This window comes from Carassius auratus, chromosome 35, assembly GCF_003368295.1.
Source record: "Carassius auratus strain Wakin chromosome 35, ASM336829v1, whole genome shotgun sequence".
NCBI classification, from domain to species: domain Eukaryota; kingdom Metazoa; phylum Chordata; class Actinopteri; order Cypriniformes; family Cyprinidae; genus Carassius; species Carassius auratus.
The window spans coordinates 18,483,584-18,500,488 of record NC_039277.1 but is presented as its reverse complement, the minus strand read 5'-3'; the positions used below and the strand labels follow the sequence as shown (position 1 = coordinate 18,500,488).

Genomic DNA, 16,905 nt, shown 5'->3' with positions numbered 1-16,905 from the left:
AAGGTACTTGCTTAAAAGCATGTCATGCATGCATCTCAACACATTCAACACACTCATGCATCTACAAATGCTTCGATCAGAAATCACATTATGAAACTAAGTAGTAGTAGTAGTACTAATGTTTTTTAATACAATATGAACAGATTTATGAAGCAGAATCATCTTTCAGCATCTGTGTTTATCCAGAGTGACCTCCAGAGATTATTGCAATAGGTTCTTAATGTACCAATGTCTAAACGCCATGATACTTTTTTATCACAATGTACACATATTCCACAAAAAAGTAGCTATTTTTATGCATTGTAATATGAATTACAGCAGTGTTATTTTTGTATCACTGAGATACTATTATAGATTTTATTCATATTTAAAATTAGTTACATTGTCATTTACATTTTTATGTTTATTTATTTTATTTTTTAACAAAGTTCTAGTTTAAGTTAACTACATCAAGTTAAACTAAATTAATAAGACATGTTTTATGTTGCAAAATTGTTTTCTTCATGTTTGATTTGAAAAACATTATTATTATTATTATTATTAAAAAATAACAATAACATTTAAATAACTGAATTAAATGACAATAATATAAAGTGTTATATAAAAAATTTGTATTTTGAAAAAATGCAGTTCTTTTTAACTTTTTATTCATCAAAAAATAATTAAAAAATATCACAGGTTCAAATAAAAAATGAAACAGCAAAACTGTTTCCAGTATTGATAATAAATCAGTATATTATTCTGATTTCTGAAGATCATGTGACACTGAAGACTGGAGTAATGATGCTGAAAATTCAGCTGTGCATAACAGAAATAAATTACAATTAAACATATATTCAAATAGAAAGCATTTATTTTAAATAGTAAAAATATTTCACTATTTTACAGTTGTTTCTATATTTCTGATCAAATAAATTCAGCCTTGGTGAACAGAAGAGTCTTCAGTTGGTGAATACTCATCTAATGGCCTGTGTTTTATTCGCTGCAGTTGCTCGTCTCAGCCTGAAGGGGGCGGAAGTGCGCTCCACTTCCTGATCCGGGAGGCGAAGAAGCGTGTACGCTTGTTTATCCTCGCTTTTTATCTCGAGCTGCAAATTTCAAAGGTATATCAAACTATTAATTCCACTCACATTTCACCTTTAACTGCATTCGCTCACGAGAAAAAAACCCCGAGCTCGTTATTTGCTAATGTTTGTCATTTTGCTTTGAGCAGTTGTGCTAACAAAGGAGCTAACAGCTAATATGCTAATATGATTGTGTTGTAAAACGCAAACATATCTCACTTTTAGGCTCATTTAGGTGACTACTTTACATATTTATAAGTAGAGAGGAACGGGTTTAAGTGGATATTTTAAATGAAATGGTGAATTAAATCTGCGAGATGAGCGATTTTAGCATCGTTAGCAGCTTTCACGGCTAATTTGCATTAACGTTACCCCGTCTTTTTATTCAATGATCAGTAAAAGTATATTTAATATGAACTGATTATATTATGAAATATCCAAACTCATTTATTTACACAGTGAGTCTTCGTATATAGGTTGGTTAAGCAGTTACTCATTGCTTATTAATCAAATAGATTCTATTAAACCTATTCAAAGTAATTTTAGCAAGCCTTCGCATTAACGCGTTAACTGCCACTGGGCCCCTCGGTGGGTCGCCTACGTTTACTTCACTATATTATAATTAAATCCTAATCTAATCATGACAAACTATATATCGTTGGAAAGGTCTAAGACTCCTGAATATACATTTTACCAATATTTTTGTAAAAAATTTGTAGGAGAAGTAATAGATTAATTTATTGCAAGAGTGCACCTCAAAAACCTACGTCATAACAGGAGTTGTGACCTTTGTCAAAAAAAAAAAGTCGTCGTCTTTGTTGCCTTTTTCTCCATCACACTTTTGAAATCATCAGAGATTATATATCACTTGAAAACTTAAAATCTCAAAATTCGTCCTTTGAAATCCATTTTAAATTCAAACATTGCATTACCATGAAAATGGTACATCAAAATCATGTTTTCAGTCATGAATTATAAAAATTTAGGTTTGGATCATGCACATTCAAGTATATGTTCATAAATCTGAGTGACTGTTTACAAGTTTTAAGTATGCTCATTTAATATGAGATGATATTTCCCCTACAGACAAGTTTATTTATGATTCGCAGGCTACAGAGTTCATAGATAGATTGGCAGCATCGGGCCCTTGTTCCTCGTCTGAAACTCATGTGTGTTCATTCTGATTGATTCTCCTTGTTTCTAAGTTTTCAGACTGTGGTCCTGGAGGGTCCTGTGTTCTGGGTTTCTTGAACTCGACATGTACTGCGACCACCAGAGTTAATAGTAGAGTAAATAGGGACTGTTAGAAGGACGGACTAGAGTTTGGATGTTCTGAACGTCTTGACGTGGAAAACGCTGTATTTCCTCGAAGGCTGCAGGTCCAGCGGGATTCAAACCATGTCGGACGGACGGATCTACGTGGGAAACCTTCCCATGGACGTCCAGGAGAGGGACATTGAGGATCTCTTCTTCAAATATGGAAAAATTCGGGATATTGAGCTGAAGAACAACAGAGGCACCATCCCGTTTGCCTTCGTGCGGTTTGAGGATCCACGGTGAGTCGCGCGGCCTCCGAGAACACGGACGAGGCTTTTTCACGTGTAGAACGAAAATTAGGAGCACTTTCCTCTCTTCCTCTAGGGATGCGGAGGACGCCGTCTTTGGAAGGAATGGATATGGGTTTGGAGACAATAAGCTGCGTGTGGAATATCCACGATCTTCCGGATCCAAATTTAGTGGACCTGCGGGAGGAGGAGGCGGAGGAGGAGGAGGACCGCGGGGACGGTTTGGACCTCCGTCACGCAGATCTGAGTTTCGCGTTATTGTGACGGGTGAGTTACGAGGTTTGAGGCTAAACACCGTTACGCTAAAATAAAATATAGCAAGGTTTTTATAGTTAACTATAACTGTTAAGAATTTCTGTGTTAACTTAAAAAAAAATTCGGAAATGTAATTAATGTAACATTAACATAAAATGTTAACTAAAAATAAAATGTTTTATATTTAATAAAATATAGCAGGGTTATTATAGTTAATAAAACTATTAAGAATTTCAGTGTTGACGTAAAAAAAAAATCGTAAATTTTATTAATTGCGAAAATGACATGTTAACTAAAAATAAAATGTTTTATATTTAATAAAATATTGCAGGGTTATTATAGTTAACTAAAACTATTAAGAATTTCAGAGTCGACATAAAAAATGTTTAAATTTAATTAATTGCGAAAAATGTTTACTAAAAATATTTTTTTTTTATTTCAGCTGGATGCCGCGGCAACATTTCTCAATTTCATTTAGTTTATCTCGATGTACTAAAATAACTAAAAGTGAGTATAGATGTATTTTTAAACACGGAAAATTACTAAAAAGAAAATATAAATATAACATTGAATTCAAAATATTAAAAGAAATTTTAGTAGGATGTCAATGATACTAAAATAACACATAGTTTTACAAACAAACAATAAATAAATGACTTAAAGTAACAATTATATACAGTATTTTAAATTGATAATCTAATATTTTCTTAGTATAATTTATTATATGTACTTAATGAGTATTAAAGGAACAGTTCACTTCATATTTAACATTGTCATCTTTTAATCACCAAATTCATCTTCAAAACAGAAATTTAACAGAAGTTGAATAAAAAACCTGGGGTTTTCGATCTCATTACTGAAGAAATCTTCAAAGATTCAAAATTATAAAAAAAATATATATATAATACTTAGTTCATTCATGATTTATTTCTCATTATTATTATTTTATTCATCAAGTATAAATTTGAAAGATGTTCATTCATTTGCATTTGTTTGTAAAATAATATTGTAAATAATAATTGTAAACAATTCGTTGAAGATTTATTTTGCATTTGTTTTTAAAAATACTGTAATAATAATTGTAAACAATTGATTGATTTATTTGTTTATTTTGCGTTTGCTTGTAAAATAATACTGTAAATAAAAATAATTATTTTAAACAATTAATTGAAGATTTATTTATCTCGCATTTGTTTGTGAAACAAAACTGTAAATAATAATAATTATTGTAAACTATTAATTCAAGATTTATTTATTTTGCATTTCTTTGTAAAATAATACTATAAATAATAATTATTATTGTAAACAGTTAATTCAAGATTTAAGACTGTTTTAATTCTGTTATTTTAATGAATTTGACTTAAATGGTGCCAAATTAAAAAGTGCTCATGTGTCTCGCAGTTTTATTTGTGACCTTGTCTTTGTTTTTAATTCTGTTTGTGGTAACTTTGTACAGCACACTAATCAACGGTCGTTGTGTTTAGTTATGCTTTATAAAGACATTTAAATAGGCTAATTTGTTTGCATGCAGCCATCTACGTGTTACACAGATGTTTACAGGACTTTTGCATACAGTTCTCAACACTGTAACATGAATGCACGTGTCTTCCTGCAGGGCTTCCTCCAACCGGCAGCTGGCAGGATCTGAAAGACCACATGCGTGAAGCCGGAGACGTGTGTTTTGCAGACGTGCAGCGTGATGGCGAAGGTGTGGTCGAGTTCCTCAGACGAGAGGACATGGAGTACGCTCTGAGACGCCTGGACAGCACAGAGTTCAGATCCCATCAGGTCATTACCGATTAAATAAAAACACAGACACATTCAGTTCATCCCTCTGGGTTTTTTGTAATTCTTAGGTTATTCAGTAAAACTGTTTGTTGTTTGAGATTAATCTCTAATTCTCATGCATTCATGGTTTAATTTTTGCTCTAAGGATGCACCGATACCACCGATTTTTACCGATTATTTAACCGATACTGATACAAAACAAGCACAGTTTATACATTTTTTTTAATCAATGTAGAATTTCTAAACCTGGTCATCACTTTTTTATGTGTTAAACACAATCAACTAAATATAGACAACTTCTTTATACAGTAAAATAACACATGGACAAATATATAATCATAATTTATGACAAAAATACTGTTAGAAACTAGGCTAAAGGATGATTTAGCAATAAAAGTCTCTAGAGAAATCATGAGTGCACAATCATTTTATAAAAACTAGACATTTAGTGAAAAAAAACATTAGATAGTGGGGAGCAAATCAAAGTGGATAAGTGTAGGACTAAATCTGGTGAAATGTTACAAAATGTTACAAAAAACATAAGTAAATATATTCATATATAAATTAAAAGACACAATGTAGCACAGTAATGAGGTTATGATAGATAGGCCGAATAAGAAAGATTATTAATAATCTTTCATTGTGCAAATTGGAGAGATTTATTCAACTTTCAGATGATGCATAAATCTTTGACACTTAAGACAATATATATGTAATGAAAATCTAGAATTTTGCTATTGTAAAAATTCAGAAATAGTTTTTGTCCGGTGTCTTATGACTCCATGGTTTGTTGATGTCTGTGTTTATGAACATCAGCGTTCATTCTTCAATGTCCATTGTTTGTGTCTCAGGGAGAGACGTCCTACATCAGAGTGATGGAGGAGCGCGGCACAAGCTGGGGTCGCTCACGCTCCCGCTCCAGGTCTCGAGGACGATACTCGCCCCCGTACCAGAGCAGAGGGTCACCGCCGCCCCGTTACCGATCGCCCCCGCGTCACATGACCCGTCATAGCCCTCCGTCCCGCCGAGCGCCGCTGCAGCATCACAGCCCTCCGCCGCGACACTATCGATGAGCGGCTGCCTCTCCACAGCCACGCCCCCTTTTTCTTTCTCAATTTTGTAAATTACATTCCACTGTAGGAACCTGAATGGCCTTGTTCACTGTTCAGTTCACGGAGAGCTTGCGGATATGTTAATGATCACGCGGATGATGCTGTAGATGTTTACAGATGTGGTTATGATTGTGAAAGATCTATGATTAACCCGATTTGTCCTTTGTGATTATTGACATGAGGCAACAGACTAAAGATGTGTTGTTTATGATTAATCTGGTCCATTTCATAGACAATGACTTTTATTTTGTTTTATGATTTGAGTAAAAAGCTGCAATTTTAAAAAGTTTTTTTTTTTTCAGGAATCTCCCCATGTGATTTATTATTTTTTTCTTTTTTGTTTTGTATCGTGATTGTTTGAATACATCTTCTTTTCTTTTTTTTTGCAATTAAAGCATTGAATCAAAGTTACTCTATACGGAGCCATTTTTTTTTTTACAAACTACTGTAACAAATTTAAAACTCAATAGAAAAAATCAAGTCTCTGAATTATTCGTAATAAATTGTGAGTTTATATTAAAGTGCATTAATTTAGAAATGCTTTATTAAATGTTGGTTAATGATGGATTGATTGATGTTAACAGACATCTGATTAACAAATGTTGCAAAAGATCATTAAGATTAAGTAGTTTACCAAATATGGCTTGTTTGTGTTAATGTAGTTAAGAGCTTACATTTTTTATAACCGTTATTTATTAAATTCTGCTGGGCTCTCAATATTTCTTTAGTGAGATGGTTAAGCAGTTGCATATTTAATACATTATATGATTTCTTGTCTTTGATCCATTGTAATATGCAGTTGGTTAAATCTTTTAATTTCAAGCATTGCTAACAAATGGAAACCATGATCACAGCTGATTAAAAGCATTGCAATGCATTCGTCTAAATGTGTGAGACGCCCCTTTTCAGACTTATTGGCACAATCAAAACTTTTTAGTTCAATTTTCCCTTTAACAGATTGATTTATTCTGTTTGACTAGACGTCATTATTTTGTTAGACCAATCAGCGCTCGCCAGTGAATGAGATGGCCAATCAAATCTGAGAAGGCGGGGCTTTACTGTTCAAATGAGTTGAACAAACTCTTCAGTTATAAAGATCAGGTAAGATTTACGTTACTAAACATAAGATTGACAGTTGTCTTAGGATATAAATGTTAAACTGCCAAAAGAAACACTGTTCGGTTTTTTCTGTCACATTTCGACGGTTTGAGTGTAAAATATTGGCTGAATAGATATAACGTTAGCCCTTTTCATTACAGGATGTAGCGAGACCAAAAATAGATTTTACCCAGGGGCGGATCTACCGGGGTGGCATAGGGTTGGCAGCAACGAATTAAAGGTTATGGCCCATTTGAAAGTTTACGAGCGCAAATCTTTCGTGATTCGTGATCCCGCTCCGAACTCCCGAACTGATTCAAATGATTTGCGATTCCCAAATTGACTCAAATGATTCGCGAACCCGCTACGAACTCCCGAACTGATTCAAATGATTCGCGATCCCGCTCCAAACTTCCGAACTGACTCAAATGATTCGCCGCTACGAACTCCCGAACTGACTCAAATGATTCGCGATCCCCAAACGGACTCAAATGATTCGCGATCCCGCTCCGAACTCCCAAACTGACTCAAATGATTCGCAATCCCCATAACTGACTCAAATGATTCGCGATACCGCTACAAATTCCCGAACTGACTCAAATGATTCGCGAACCCGCTCCGAACTCTGACATATATTCTCATACCTGTCAAGTATCCCGTTTTGGCCGGGAAAGTTTTGTGTTTTAATTTGGGCTATAACACCTGTCTTAAAGTGTAAGGGATACTGGAGCTTTGTTGGGGTGGTGGGACTGCTCGCAATGGGCGCTGGAAAATTTCCCTTATTTTCAAATCCAAAACTTGACAGGTATAAATGTAATTTAAAAAATAAATTAATAATTTTCGATTTTCAAATATTGCACCTGTCAAACATAGTCTATTTTGCCGTCAATACTGTTGACGGTGTCCTTTATCAGTAGGCTTTAATTCGTTGGTGCCAACTGGGTTGGCAAGGCTTTCTTTTAAATATAAAAAAAAAAGTCAGAATTGGGAAATATAAACTCACAATAGTGAGAAAAAATGTCATAATTGCGAGATACAAACCCTTACACTTATATATTGCTTATAATAGTACTTTTTAATATAGATCTCTTAATGACTTGACTATCCTGCTCTATAAAATACACAAAACAAGCCTTGCATAGGAATATTATACAGAGGCATCACTCTTTATGGTATTAGAGGACTTGTAAATTGCATAAATACCATAGATTGAAATATATATAAAAAAAGAACACTTGAAATTCGTTTGTAAAAGGTGTTTTAATGCAGCAAAACGTTTGTTCTTATTGTTGGCTTGCAATGAAAAATAATGAAAGTAAAAACAAATCACCCACTGGCACACTGTTCTACATGAACAAACCTGTTCTGAGGCTCGCAGGAAACTACGGAAGCTTGCTTCCACCACGGAATCAAAAAAACATTTATTTTTTGAGAATGTTTTAACTGTGTTTATTTCTCATATGAGGGGGAAAAAATTTGAAAAAGTAATTTTGAGATATATTAAATGTGTATACAGAATTCAAATAAATAAAATCAGAATTGTGTACATATATTTATTTTTTAATTCTGTGGTCTTAGAAAAAAAATTATACTATTTTGTCATTGGACATTTTAAGGGAGGAAAAAAAACAATTATTAGTTAAAACTTTTAATTGCGAAATATAAGCTCGTTATTCTTGGGGGGGTGTAAATTGTGAGGTAAAAATATGCTAATACTTTACGGAAAAAAAGTGAAATTTTAACTCAGAATTCAGAGGAACATTTTTTGTTATTTTGAAAAGGACTTGAGGGAATAAAATTAAGCAATGGCAAGAATAATGTTAGAATTGTGTTTATTTCTCACAATTCTTTATGCTTTATTATAAGGGGGGAAACTATGTAAATATGAGATATACTGTAAAAAATTAAATAAACAGAATTAAAAGAAAAAATCAGATTTGTGTGTGTGTGTGTGTATATACATACATATATAATATATACATATACATATAATATATATATTATATATGCATGTATATACACACACACACACATTTTATTCTGTGGTGGTAAAAAAACATTATAAATGCCTACTCAACTATTTTGTCATTTGCAATTCTGAGGGAGACTCTGCATTATTAGTTAATTTTTCAAATGTTAATTTTGAGATGGACTTAAAAGGAATAAAGTAAAATGTAAAGTTCTGAGAAAAGTCATATTGTCAAAAAAAAAATTGAAATAAATCATTGCATCTACCTTTTTAATTTTTATTTGATGGCAGAAACAAGTTTCTGCAGAAACCCGCTGCACCTGGCAACCCAAACACAGTCTCTTTTTAATGCACACATGCACAATGCATTCTCCTGCATGTTATGAAACTCAAACATGCCAAACAATCCTTCTAATAATGATGAATGAACAATCAGAGCACTGGATGTCCAGTGTTCGTCTCAACAGTAAGTGTCCAGTACTACAGTCCATGTCTCAGAAGATGACCACATCCATCCAAGTCCATCTAGAACACACAAGCAGGCATCAGCTGTCAGGTTTCTCTCTGTTAGGGCCCATGAACTCCACTCCTTCTACAGGGATGTCCTTCTCCTTGATGGCTTTCTGTAAATAAACACAGTGGTTGACAGCAGCATGCATACAGAATCAAAACTGCTGCTATATCACGTGTTCTCTCATTCCGAGCACCTCATTTACATATTGAAACGTTCACGTGCGTGTATAAAGCGGTACCTGCACACACGTGTGGTATTTGCGGAATAACTCGCTGCACGGATCCGCGCTCCGGTCTCCCTTCAGGAACTTCTCGGCGAACCAGCGGTTAAAACACTGGTCATACTCGCGCTTGAGCTCCGTGCAGCCCTCGCCGACGCTGTTCATCTTCACCCCCGCCACAATCAACGCGGATTAGCGCTTTAATGTCGTCGTGTTCCGTCCGAGCGACGGGAGCTCCGTGTTGATTCCGTGATCTCGCTTGACTTTGCTGATACCACGTGATCTCGCGTGGCGCGTCATGATCACGTCACCGAAGCGCGTTTAAAAGTCCCAAGGACAAAACCATAGACATATAAATACCTAGATGTCTCATTGGTCGCTTTAAGTTTTGACTGCCTTAAAATAAATGAAAGTAAACGGGGGAGCTGCGGTTTTTACTGAATAAAAACACGGTAACGTTCACATTTATCAACCGATTTCAGAGGTTTTTGATCTAGGTGCAGTTAAAAAAAACTTTGCCTCCAGTTATTTAGTTAGGTTTGGAAAATTATTAATTGACAGCTCACATTTGTCTCACTTGATTTCGTTGATTTTTTTTTTCGGTTTACAAATCTGTATAACTGTAACATATTCATGTAATGTAATTTGAATGTACCTTGGAGATTGAAAATGTTTCTTTTTTGAGACCCCAGGAGCCCAAATTCAGACCCAGAATAATAAAACCCACAGAAGAGGTGGGAGTTCAAAAGAGGAATCTTTATATTACCAAACTGCAGGAAGAGGAAGAGTAGATATAAGTCATGATCTGCAAGATTAACCACAATCTGAGGCATCGGAGCGACTTCGCAAAACATTTGATTCAGATCGGGACTCCGAATCGCGTTTCACGAATCAATTCATCGGGGCTTCGGAGTTCGAAAAACATTTGATTCAGATCGGGACTCCGAATCGCGTTTCACGAATCATTTGATCGGGGCTTCGGAGTTTGCAAAACATTTGATTCAGATCGGGACTCCGAATCGCGTTTCACGAATCATTTCATCGGGGCTTCGGAGTTTGCAAAACATTTGATTCAGATCGGGACTCCGAATCGCGTTTCACGAATCATTTCATCGGGGCTTCGGAGTTTGCAAAACATTTGATTCAGATCGGGACTCCGAATCGCGTTTCACGAATCATTTCATCGGGGCTTCGGAGTTTGCAAAACATTTGATTCAGATCGGGACTCCGAAGCGGGATTCGCGAATCATTTGAGATCAGGTCTTTCGAGCGGATTTGCAAAGCATTTGATTCTATCATGTATGTACTTGTCTAGATCAACTTTTAATAAAGAGAAAAGAGTATTAGAGACAGATTTTTGTTAATAGACTGTTAGTAATCCCACAATCCATAGCATCAGTAACTGTATAATTTAGTAAGGGAAAATTAAAACAAAATAGGATGAGTTTCATTTTTTTAATTTTATTTTTGTAGCAATGGTCATCTTAACCTCTGTGCAGTGTTCAGGGTATTTCAGGACCCCAAATTAAATTCTAATTCTAATACTGCATGTTTATTTGAGTTGAATATTTCGATATTCATGTAAGGAAACGAAGCCATAATTTGATAAGTTTACATTTATATTTATTCATTTAGCAGACGCTTTTATCCAAAGCGACTTACAAATGAGGATAAAAACAACACAACAAAAAGAGCAACAAAAAGTTTATAAGCGAGAATAAACGAGATGCATGCAAAATGAAGGCAGATATTATCTGATATGTTAAGAAATAATATAAAATAAAAATGCTTAATTTTTTGCCAAAATATTTGACTCAAAAAGTCCAGATGATTCAAGCTGTTCGTGACTGTGAGTGTAACAGCAGCAGCAGAGATTATTAACCGTAAATGAAAACATTTAAAACTCTGATTCCTCAATTTAAAAAAATAAATAAAAATGTAGCAAAACATTATATTCAGATGATATCTGAGTTCAGACTGTGTGTGTTGTTTTGTCTGGGGCTCATGGGACAGGCGTACTCTAGCTGTGACATCATGATCCTGGGGAGGGACTTTGAGAGGATTCAGATCATCCCAGTAGCCAAACACGGGAACATCCAGGTGGACACACACACACACACACACACACACACACGGTTCTGGCGTCCAAACAACATCAAGGTCTTTATAAACTGTTACAGCACTTACTCAGAGCTTTTAGCCTCATGGTTGCAGTTTGAGGTTGAGGAATTAGTTTTTATGTTTATGTCAGTTTTAATAATTTTAGCATTTCAACTTTTTTGTAAAAAGTTACTACTTGAAGTACTGTTTTCATTTAATTTATAGTGCTTTTTACTTCACAAATCATTGCAAAGCAACTTTACAGAAAATTAAGTTTCTACAATATTTAGTAGTAGCTTACACGATTTATCTATATCATTTTACTTTAGCTTTATTTCAATTACAGAAAACTGGTTTTAGTAGTTTCAGTCTTAGTTAACAACAATGACACAGTTGGTTGCTTTGGGAATTACTAGTTAGGAATAAAAGTTTAATGGTGTGTGCTTATTTTACATATTAATTTTTTTTTTTTTAAATGTAAAAAATTATATATTTTTTTGTACGAGTTTCTGTCTTCTGCTGAATGCTAAAAAGATGATGCTTTAAACACCAAACGGTTGATGGTACCCATTCACTTTCATAGTACTTCTTCCACAGTTTGACACCATAATATAATGAGCATACTCGCACCCTAAAGAGAGCAGCCCGAAAAATGGAGCGCAGCTGGAGGAAAACAAAACTAGAGGTATTTCGTATTGCTTGGCGGGAAAGTAGCATATCCTACCGAAAAGCATTAAAAACTGCTAGATCTGATTACTTTTCTTCTCTTTTAGAAGAAAACAAACATAACCCCAGGTATTTATTCAATACAGTGGCTAAATTAACGAAAAATAAAGCCTCAACAAGTGTTGACATTTCCCAACACCACAGCAGTAATGACTTTATGAACTACTTTACTTCTAAAATCGATACTATTAGAGATAAAATTGCAACCATTCAGCCGTCAGCTACAGTTTCGCATCAGACAGTGCACTATAGACCCCCTGAGGAACAGTTCCACTTATTCTCTACTATAGGAGAGGAAGAATTGTATAAACTTGTTAAATCATCTAAACTTACAACATGTATGTTAGACCCTATACCATCTAAGCTCTTAAAAGAGGTGCTTCCAGAAGTCATAGGTCCTCTTCTGACTATTATTAATTCCTCATTGTTATTAGGACATGTCCCCAAAACCTTCAAACTGGCTGTTATTAAGCCTCTCATAAAAAAGCCACAACTTGACCCCAGAGAACTAGTTAATTATAGACCAATCTCGAATCTCCCTTTTCTGTCCAAGATACTAGAAAAGGTGGTATCCTCACAATTATATTCCTTCTTAGAGAAAAATGGTATATGTGAGGATTTCCAGTCAGGATTTAGACCGTATCATAGTACTGAAACTGCTCTCCTTAGAGTTACAAATGATCTACTCTTATCATCTGATCGTGGGTGTATCTCTCTATTAGTTTTATTGGATCTTAGTGCTGCGTTTGACACAATTGACCACAACATTCTTTTGCATAGACTTGAACACTTTGTTGGCATCAGTGGAAGTGCATTAGCATGGTTTAAATCGTACTTATATGACCGCCATCAGTTCGTAGCAGTGAATGAAGATGTATCATATCGATCACAAGTGCAGTATGGAGTACCTCAAGGCTCAGTTCTAGGGCCGCTACTCTTCACGCTTTATATGTTACCCTTGGGAGATATCATCAGGAAACATGGTGTTAGCTTTCACTGTTATGCTGATGATACGCAGCTCTATATTTCCTCACAGCCCGGTGAAACACACCAATTTGAAAAACTAATGGAATGCATAGTCGATATAAAAAATTGGATGACGAGTAATTTCTTACTGCTAAATTCAGAAAAAACAGAGGTGTTAATCATAGGGCCAAAAAACTCTACTTGTAATAACCTAGAACACTGTCTAAGACTTGATGGTTGCTCTGTCAATTCTTCGTCATCAGTTAGGAACCTAGGTGTGCTACTTGATCGCAATCTTTCCTTAGAAAGCCACGCTTCTAGCATTTGTAAAACTGCATTTTTCCATCTCAAAAATATATCTAAATTACGGCCTATGCTCTCAATGTCAAATGCAGAAATGTTAATCCATGCATTTATGACTTCAAGGTTAGACTACTGTAATGCTTTATTGGGTGGTTGTTCTGCACGCTTGGTAAACAAACTACAGCTAGTCCAAAATGCAGCAGCAAGAGTTCTTACTAGAACCAGGAAGTATGACCATATTAGCCCGGTCCTGTCCACACTGCACTGGCTCCCTATCAAACATCGTATAGATTTTAAAATATTGCTTATTACTTATAAAGCCCTGAATGGTTTAGCACCTCAGTATTTGAATGAGCTCCTTTTACATTATACTCCTCTACGTCCGCTACGTTCTCAAAACTCAGGCAATTTGATAATACCTAGAATATCAAAATCAACTGCGGGCGGCAGATCCTTTTCCTATTTGGCGCCTAAACTCTGGAATAACCTACCTAACATTGTTCGGGAGGCAGACACACTCTTGCAGTTTAAATCTAGATTAAAGACCCATCTCTTTAACCTGGCATACACATAACATACGAATATGCTTTTAATATCCAAATCCGTTAAAGGATTTTTAGGCTGCATTAATTAGGTAAACTGGAACCGGAACACCTCACATAACACTTTCTACATCATTAGAAGAATGGCATCTACGCTAATATTTGTCTGTTTCTCTCTTGTTCCGAGGTCACCGTGGCCACCAGATCCAGTCTGTGTCCAGATCAGAGGGTCACTGCAGTCACCCGGATCCAGTACGTATCCAGACCAGATGGTGGATCAGCACCTAGAAAGGACCTCTACTGCCCTGAAAGACAGCGGAGACCAGGACAACTAGAGCCCCAGATACAGATCCCCTGTAAAGACCTTGTCTCAGAGGAGCACCAGGAGAAGACCACAGGAAACAGATGATTCTTCTGCACAATCTGACTTTGCTGCAGCCTGGAATTGAACTACTGGTTTCTTCTGGTCAGGGGAGAACTGGCCCCCCAACTGAGCCTGGTTTCTCCCAAGGTTTTTTTCTCCATTCTGTCACCGATGGAGTTTCGGTTCCTTGCCGCTGTCGCCTCTGGCTTGCTTAGTTGGGGTCACTTCATCTACAGCGATATCGTTGACTTGATTGCAAATTAAAACAGACACTATTTCAACTGAACAGAGATGACATTAATGAATTCAATGATGAACTGCCTTTAACTATCATTTTGCATTATTGAGACACTGTTTTCCAAATTAATGTTGTTCAGTGCTTTGGCGCAATGTATTTTGTTTAAAGCACTATATAAATAAAGGTGATTGATTGATTGATTGATTGATTCCTCTATTATAGAAGTCAATGGGTGCCATCAACTGTTCACACTCCAAAAACATCTTCTTTAGTGTTCAGCAGAAAAAAAAAAACACTTGTTGAGGCTGAGGAAGAGTAAACGATCGCAGAATTTGATTGTTTGATTCCTCTCACACAGACAATACAGTTTTATGAGTGTTAATCTAAACTGTGTTTGAATATGAAGCAGTTTGTGTGTGGAGACACAGTTCATTTATTAGCACTGGAATACAGAGTGTAATAATTTTTTCTTCCCCAGATTATTGCTGATGTGAAGCAGTGTGAAAGGCGCTGTATAGTGATCATGCTCTCTGCCCTTTAACCTCTCAAATCTGAATATATACGCCAATTAATCTAATTTTATATCGAGTATGAAGAGATCTGTAATATACTTGACTGTATGTAATGAGAAAATAAATTACTTAATGCAACATCCATTATTTCTTTGCTGGGTTTAAGTTTTTTTTTTTATGAATGATTATGTCATCTTTTATAATAAACATGAGTGCAGTATTAGCATTTGTATCAACATTATTAGAAATGTCTGAATGAATCAGAATCAAACGATTAAGTGATTAATGCAGAGATTTTCTTCCTTAGTATTTCTGTCTTGTTTTCTGGTATAAATTAATGCTTTCAAATGATTAATCGCTTTAGAATATGAGACTAATTAACTAACATTAACTAAAGGACTACTATTATAAAGTGTTACCACTTAATCTTTGTAAATAAGTAACGGTAGTGAAATTAAAGAGAGAAGCTTTAGCTCCATCATTAATCTAGACAGACTCTGTATGTCGTGCTCATAACATCATTTAGTTTATTTTATAAATGACAATATAAGTTAAAACGTAATAAGAATTCTTTTAACTTTGAATTTTTATAAAGTCTCAGCTTTCACTGCTACGTTAGCGATATCGCTAGCTATTTAGTCTGACACTGGTGGTTAATTAAGCTGTCAACATAATGTTAAAAATTACCAAAAAACATCGAGAAAGAACAGCTGAGTCTTACCTGTGAAAGATAACACCCCGAGATGTTTTTTTATTATCGTGTGACGGTTTGTAGGTGTCCAATCTGTTGATGAGTCAGGTATGTTTTCTTCTGTCCTGATGTGAGAGTTGCCCGCTCCAATATGGCGGCGACGGTGACGTGCGGTCGAGTGGCCAATTAGGCGTCTATGTATTTATATGTCTATGGACAAAACTATGAAAGTATATTAATGCCAAATATATTTGCATACACACAAGACTACAGCCAATCAGCCCAAGTAGGAAATAATGGGGTATAGTTATCTTTAATATAGAAAAGTGAATAATTAAAACATTTCAATCATGTTTCAGACCTTTCTTTTTAATGAGACATTCATTGTATTTGTACAACTATGTACAGAAAACCCATATGAAATATAACAAACTCACAAAGATATTTTTCATTATTTATGGTTAAACAATACACTTATTATAAAAAGGTATACTAACCAAAATGTATATAGTTAAATATACATTAATTATAGATTAAACAAATATAATAAAGATGTGAAGAACACAGAAAAAAAACAATAAAAATGTTTTACACTATTTAATAGTAAGTTATAAACGTTTAGTGTTTACAGATAAATAAATAAAAAAAGTAAACGGCTTGAATGCAGGCTTAGACAACAGACTCGCTGAATTTTTAGTCTACAGCTTAGGCTGATCCTGGCTCTTGAGGAGAATTTGGTGACTTTTATTTTGAAGTGCGACACCCTGTTTCCGGCGCGCATCACGCTCATAGCGGCTGTCATACGCGCTTGGCGGGAGTTGCTGAAGTTCACAAACTCTCTTCCTTCTTTCACTTCAGCTGATATTTTATAAATATAA

At 35.1% G+C, this 16,905-nt stretch overlaps 2 protein-coding genes across 3 annotated transcripts; one reads left to right on the top strand and one right to left on the bottom strand.

The window, feature by feature from the left end:
* The first annotated feature begins 976 nt into the window (after positions 1-976).
* LOC113054748 (serine/arginine-rich splicing factor 9-like) lies at positions 977-6,053 on the top strand. 2 transcript variants are annotated; one of them, XM_026220522.1, is made up of 5 exons: positions 977-1,103; positions 2,437-2,620; positions 2,706-2,896; positions 4,500-4,672; positions 5,524-6,053. In XM_026220522.1, the coding sequence occupies exons 2-5, from the start codon at positions 2,463-2,465 to the stop codon at positions 5,743-5,745; spliced, it is 744 nt and encodes a 247-aa protein (XP_026076307.1). In that variant the 5' UTR covers positions 977-1,103; positions 2,437-2,462; the 3' UTR covers positions 5,746-6,053. The 2 variants fall into 2 exon arrangements, with proteins under 2 accessions (XP_026076307.1, XP_026076306.1); XM_026220521.1 differs by having other exon boundaries at positions 980-1,103; positions 2,270-2,620.
* A 3,041-nt stretch (positions 6,054-9,094) lies between these two features.
* Positions 9,095-9,882, bottom strand: LOC113054747 (TP53-regulated inhibitor of apoptosis 1). The gene is made up of 2 exons (XM_026220520.1): positions 9,604-9,882; positions 9,095-9,474 (listed from the first exon to the last, which is right to left on the bottom strand). Exons 1-2 carry the CDS (start codon positions 9,748-9,750, stop codon positions 9,397-9,399), a joined length of 225 nt encoding a protein of 74 aa, XP_026076305.1. The 5' UTR covers positions 9,751-9,882; the 3' UTR covers positions 9,095-9,396.
* Positions 9,883-16,905: the final 7,023 nt, after the last annotated feature.

Bases quoted from the DNA above. Each gene is read 5' to 3' on its own strand.
- LOC113054748 (XM_026220522.1), top strand. From the start codon at position 2,463: ATGTCGGACGGACGGATCTACGTGGGAAACCTTCCCATGGACGTCCAG. The intron at 2,621-2,705 runs GTGAGTCGCGCG...CTCTTCCTCTAG, and splicing joins GTGCGGTTTGAGGATCCACG to GGATGCGGAGGACGCCGTCT. The intron at 2,897-4,499 runs GTGAGTTACGAG...GTCTTCCTGCAG, and splicing joins GTTTCGCGTTATTGTGACGG to GGCTTCCTCCAACCGGCAGC.
- LOC113054747 (XM_026220520.1), bottom strand. From the start codon at position 9,750: ATGAACAGCGTCGGCGAGGGCTGCACGGAGCTCAAGCGCGAGTATGAC. The intron at 9,475-9,603 runs GTACCGCTTTAT...GTTTATTTACAG, and splicing joins AATACCACACGTGTGTGCAG to AAAGCCATCAAGGAGAAGGA.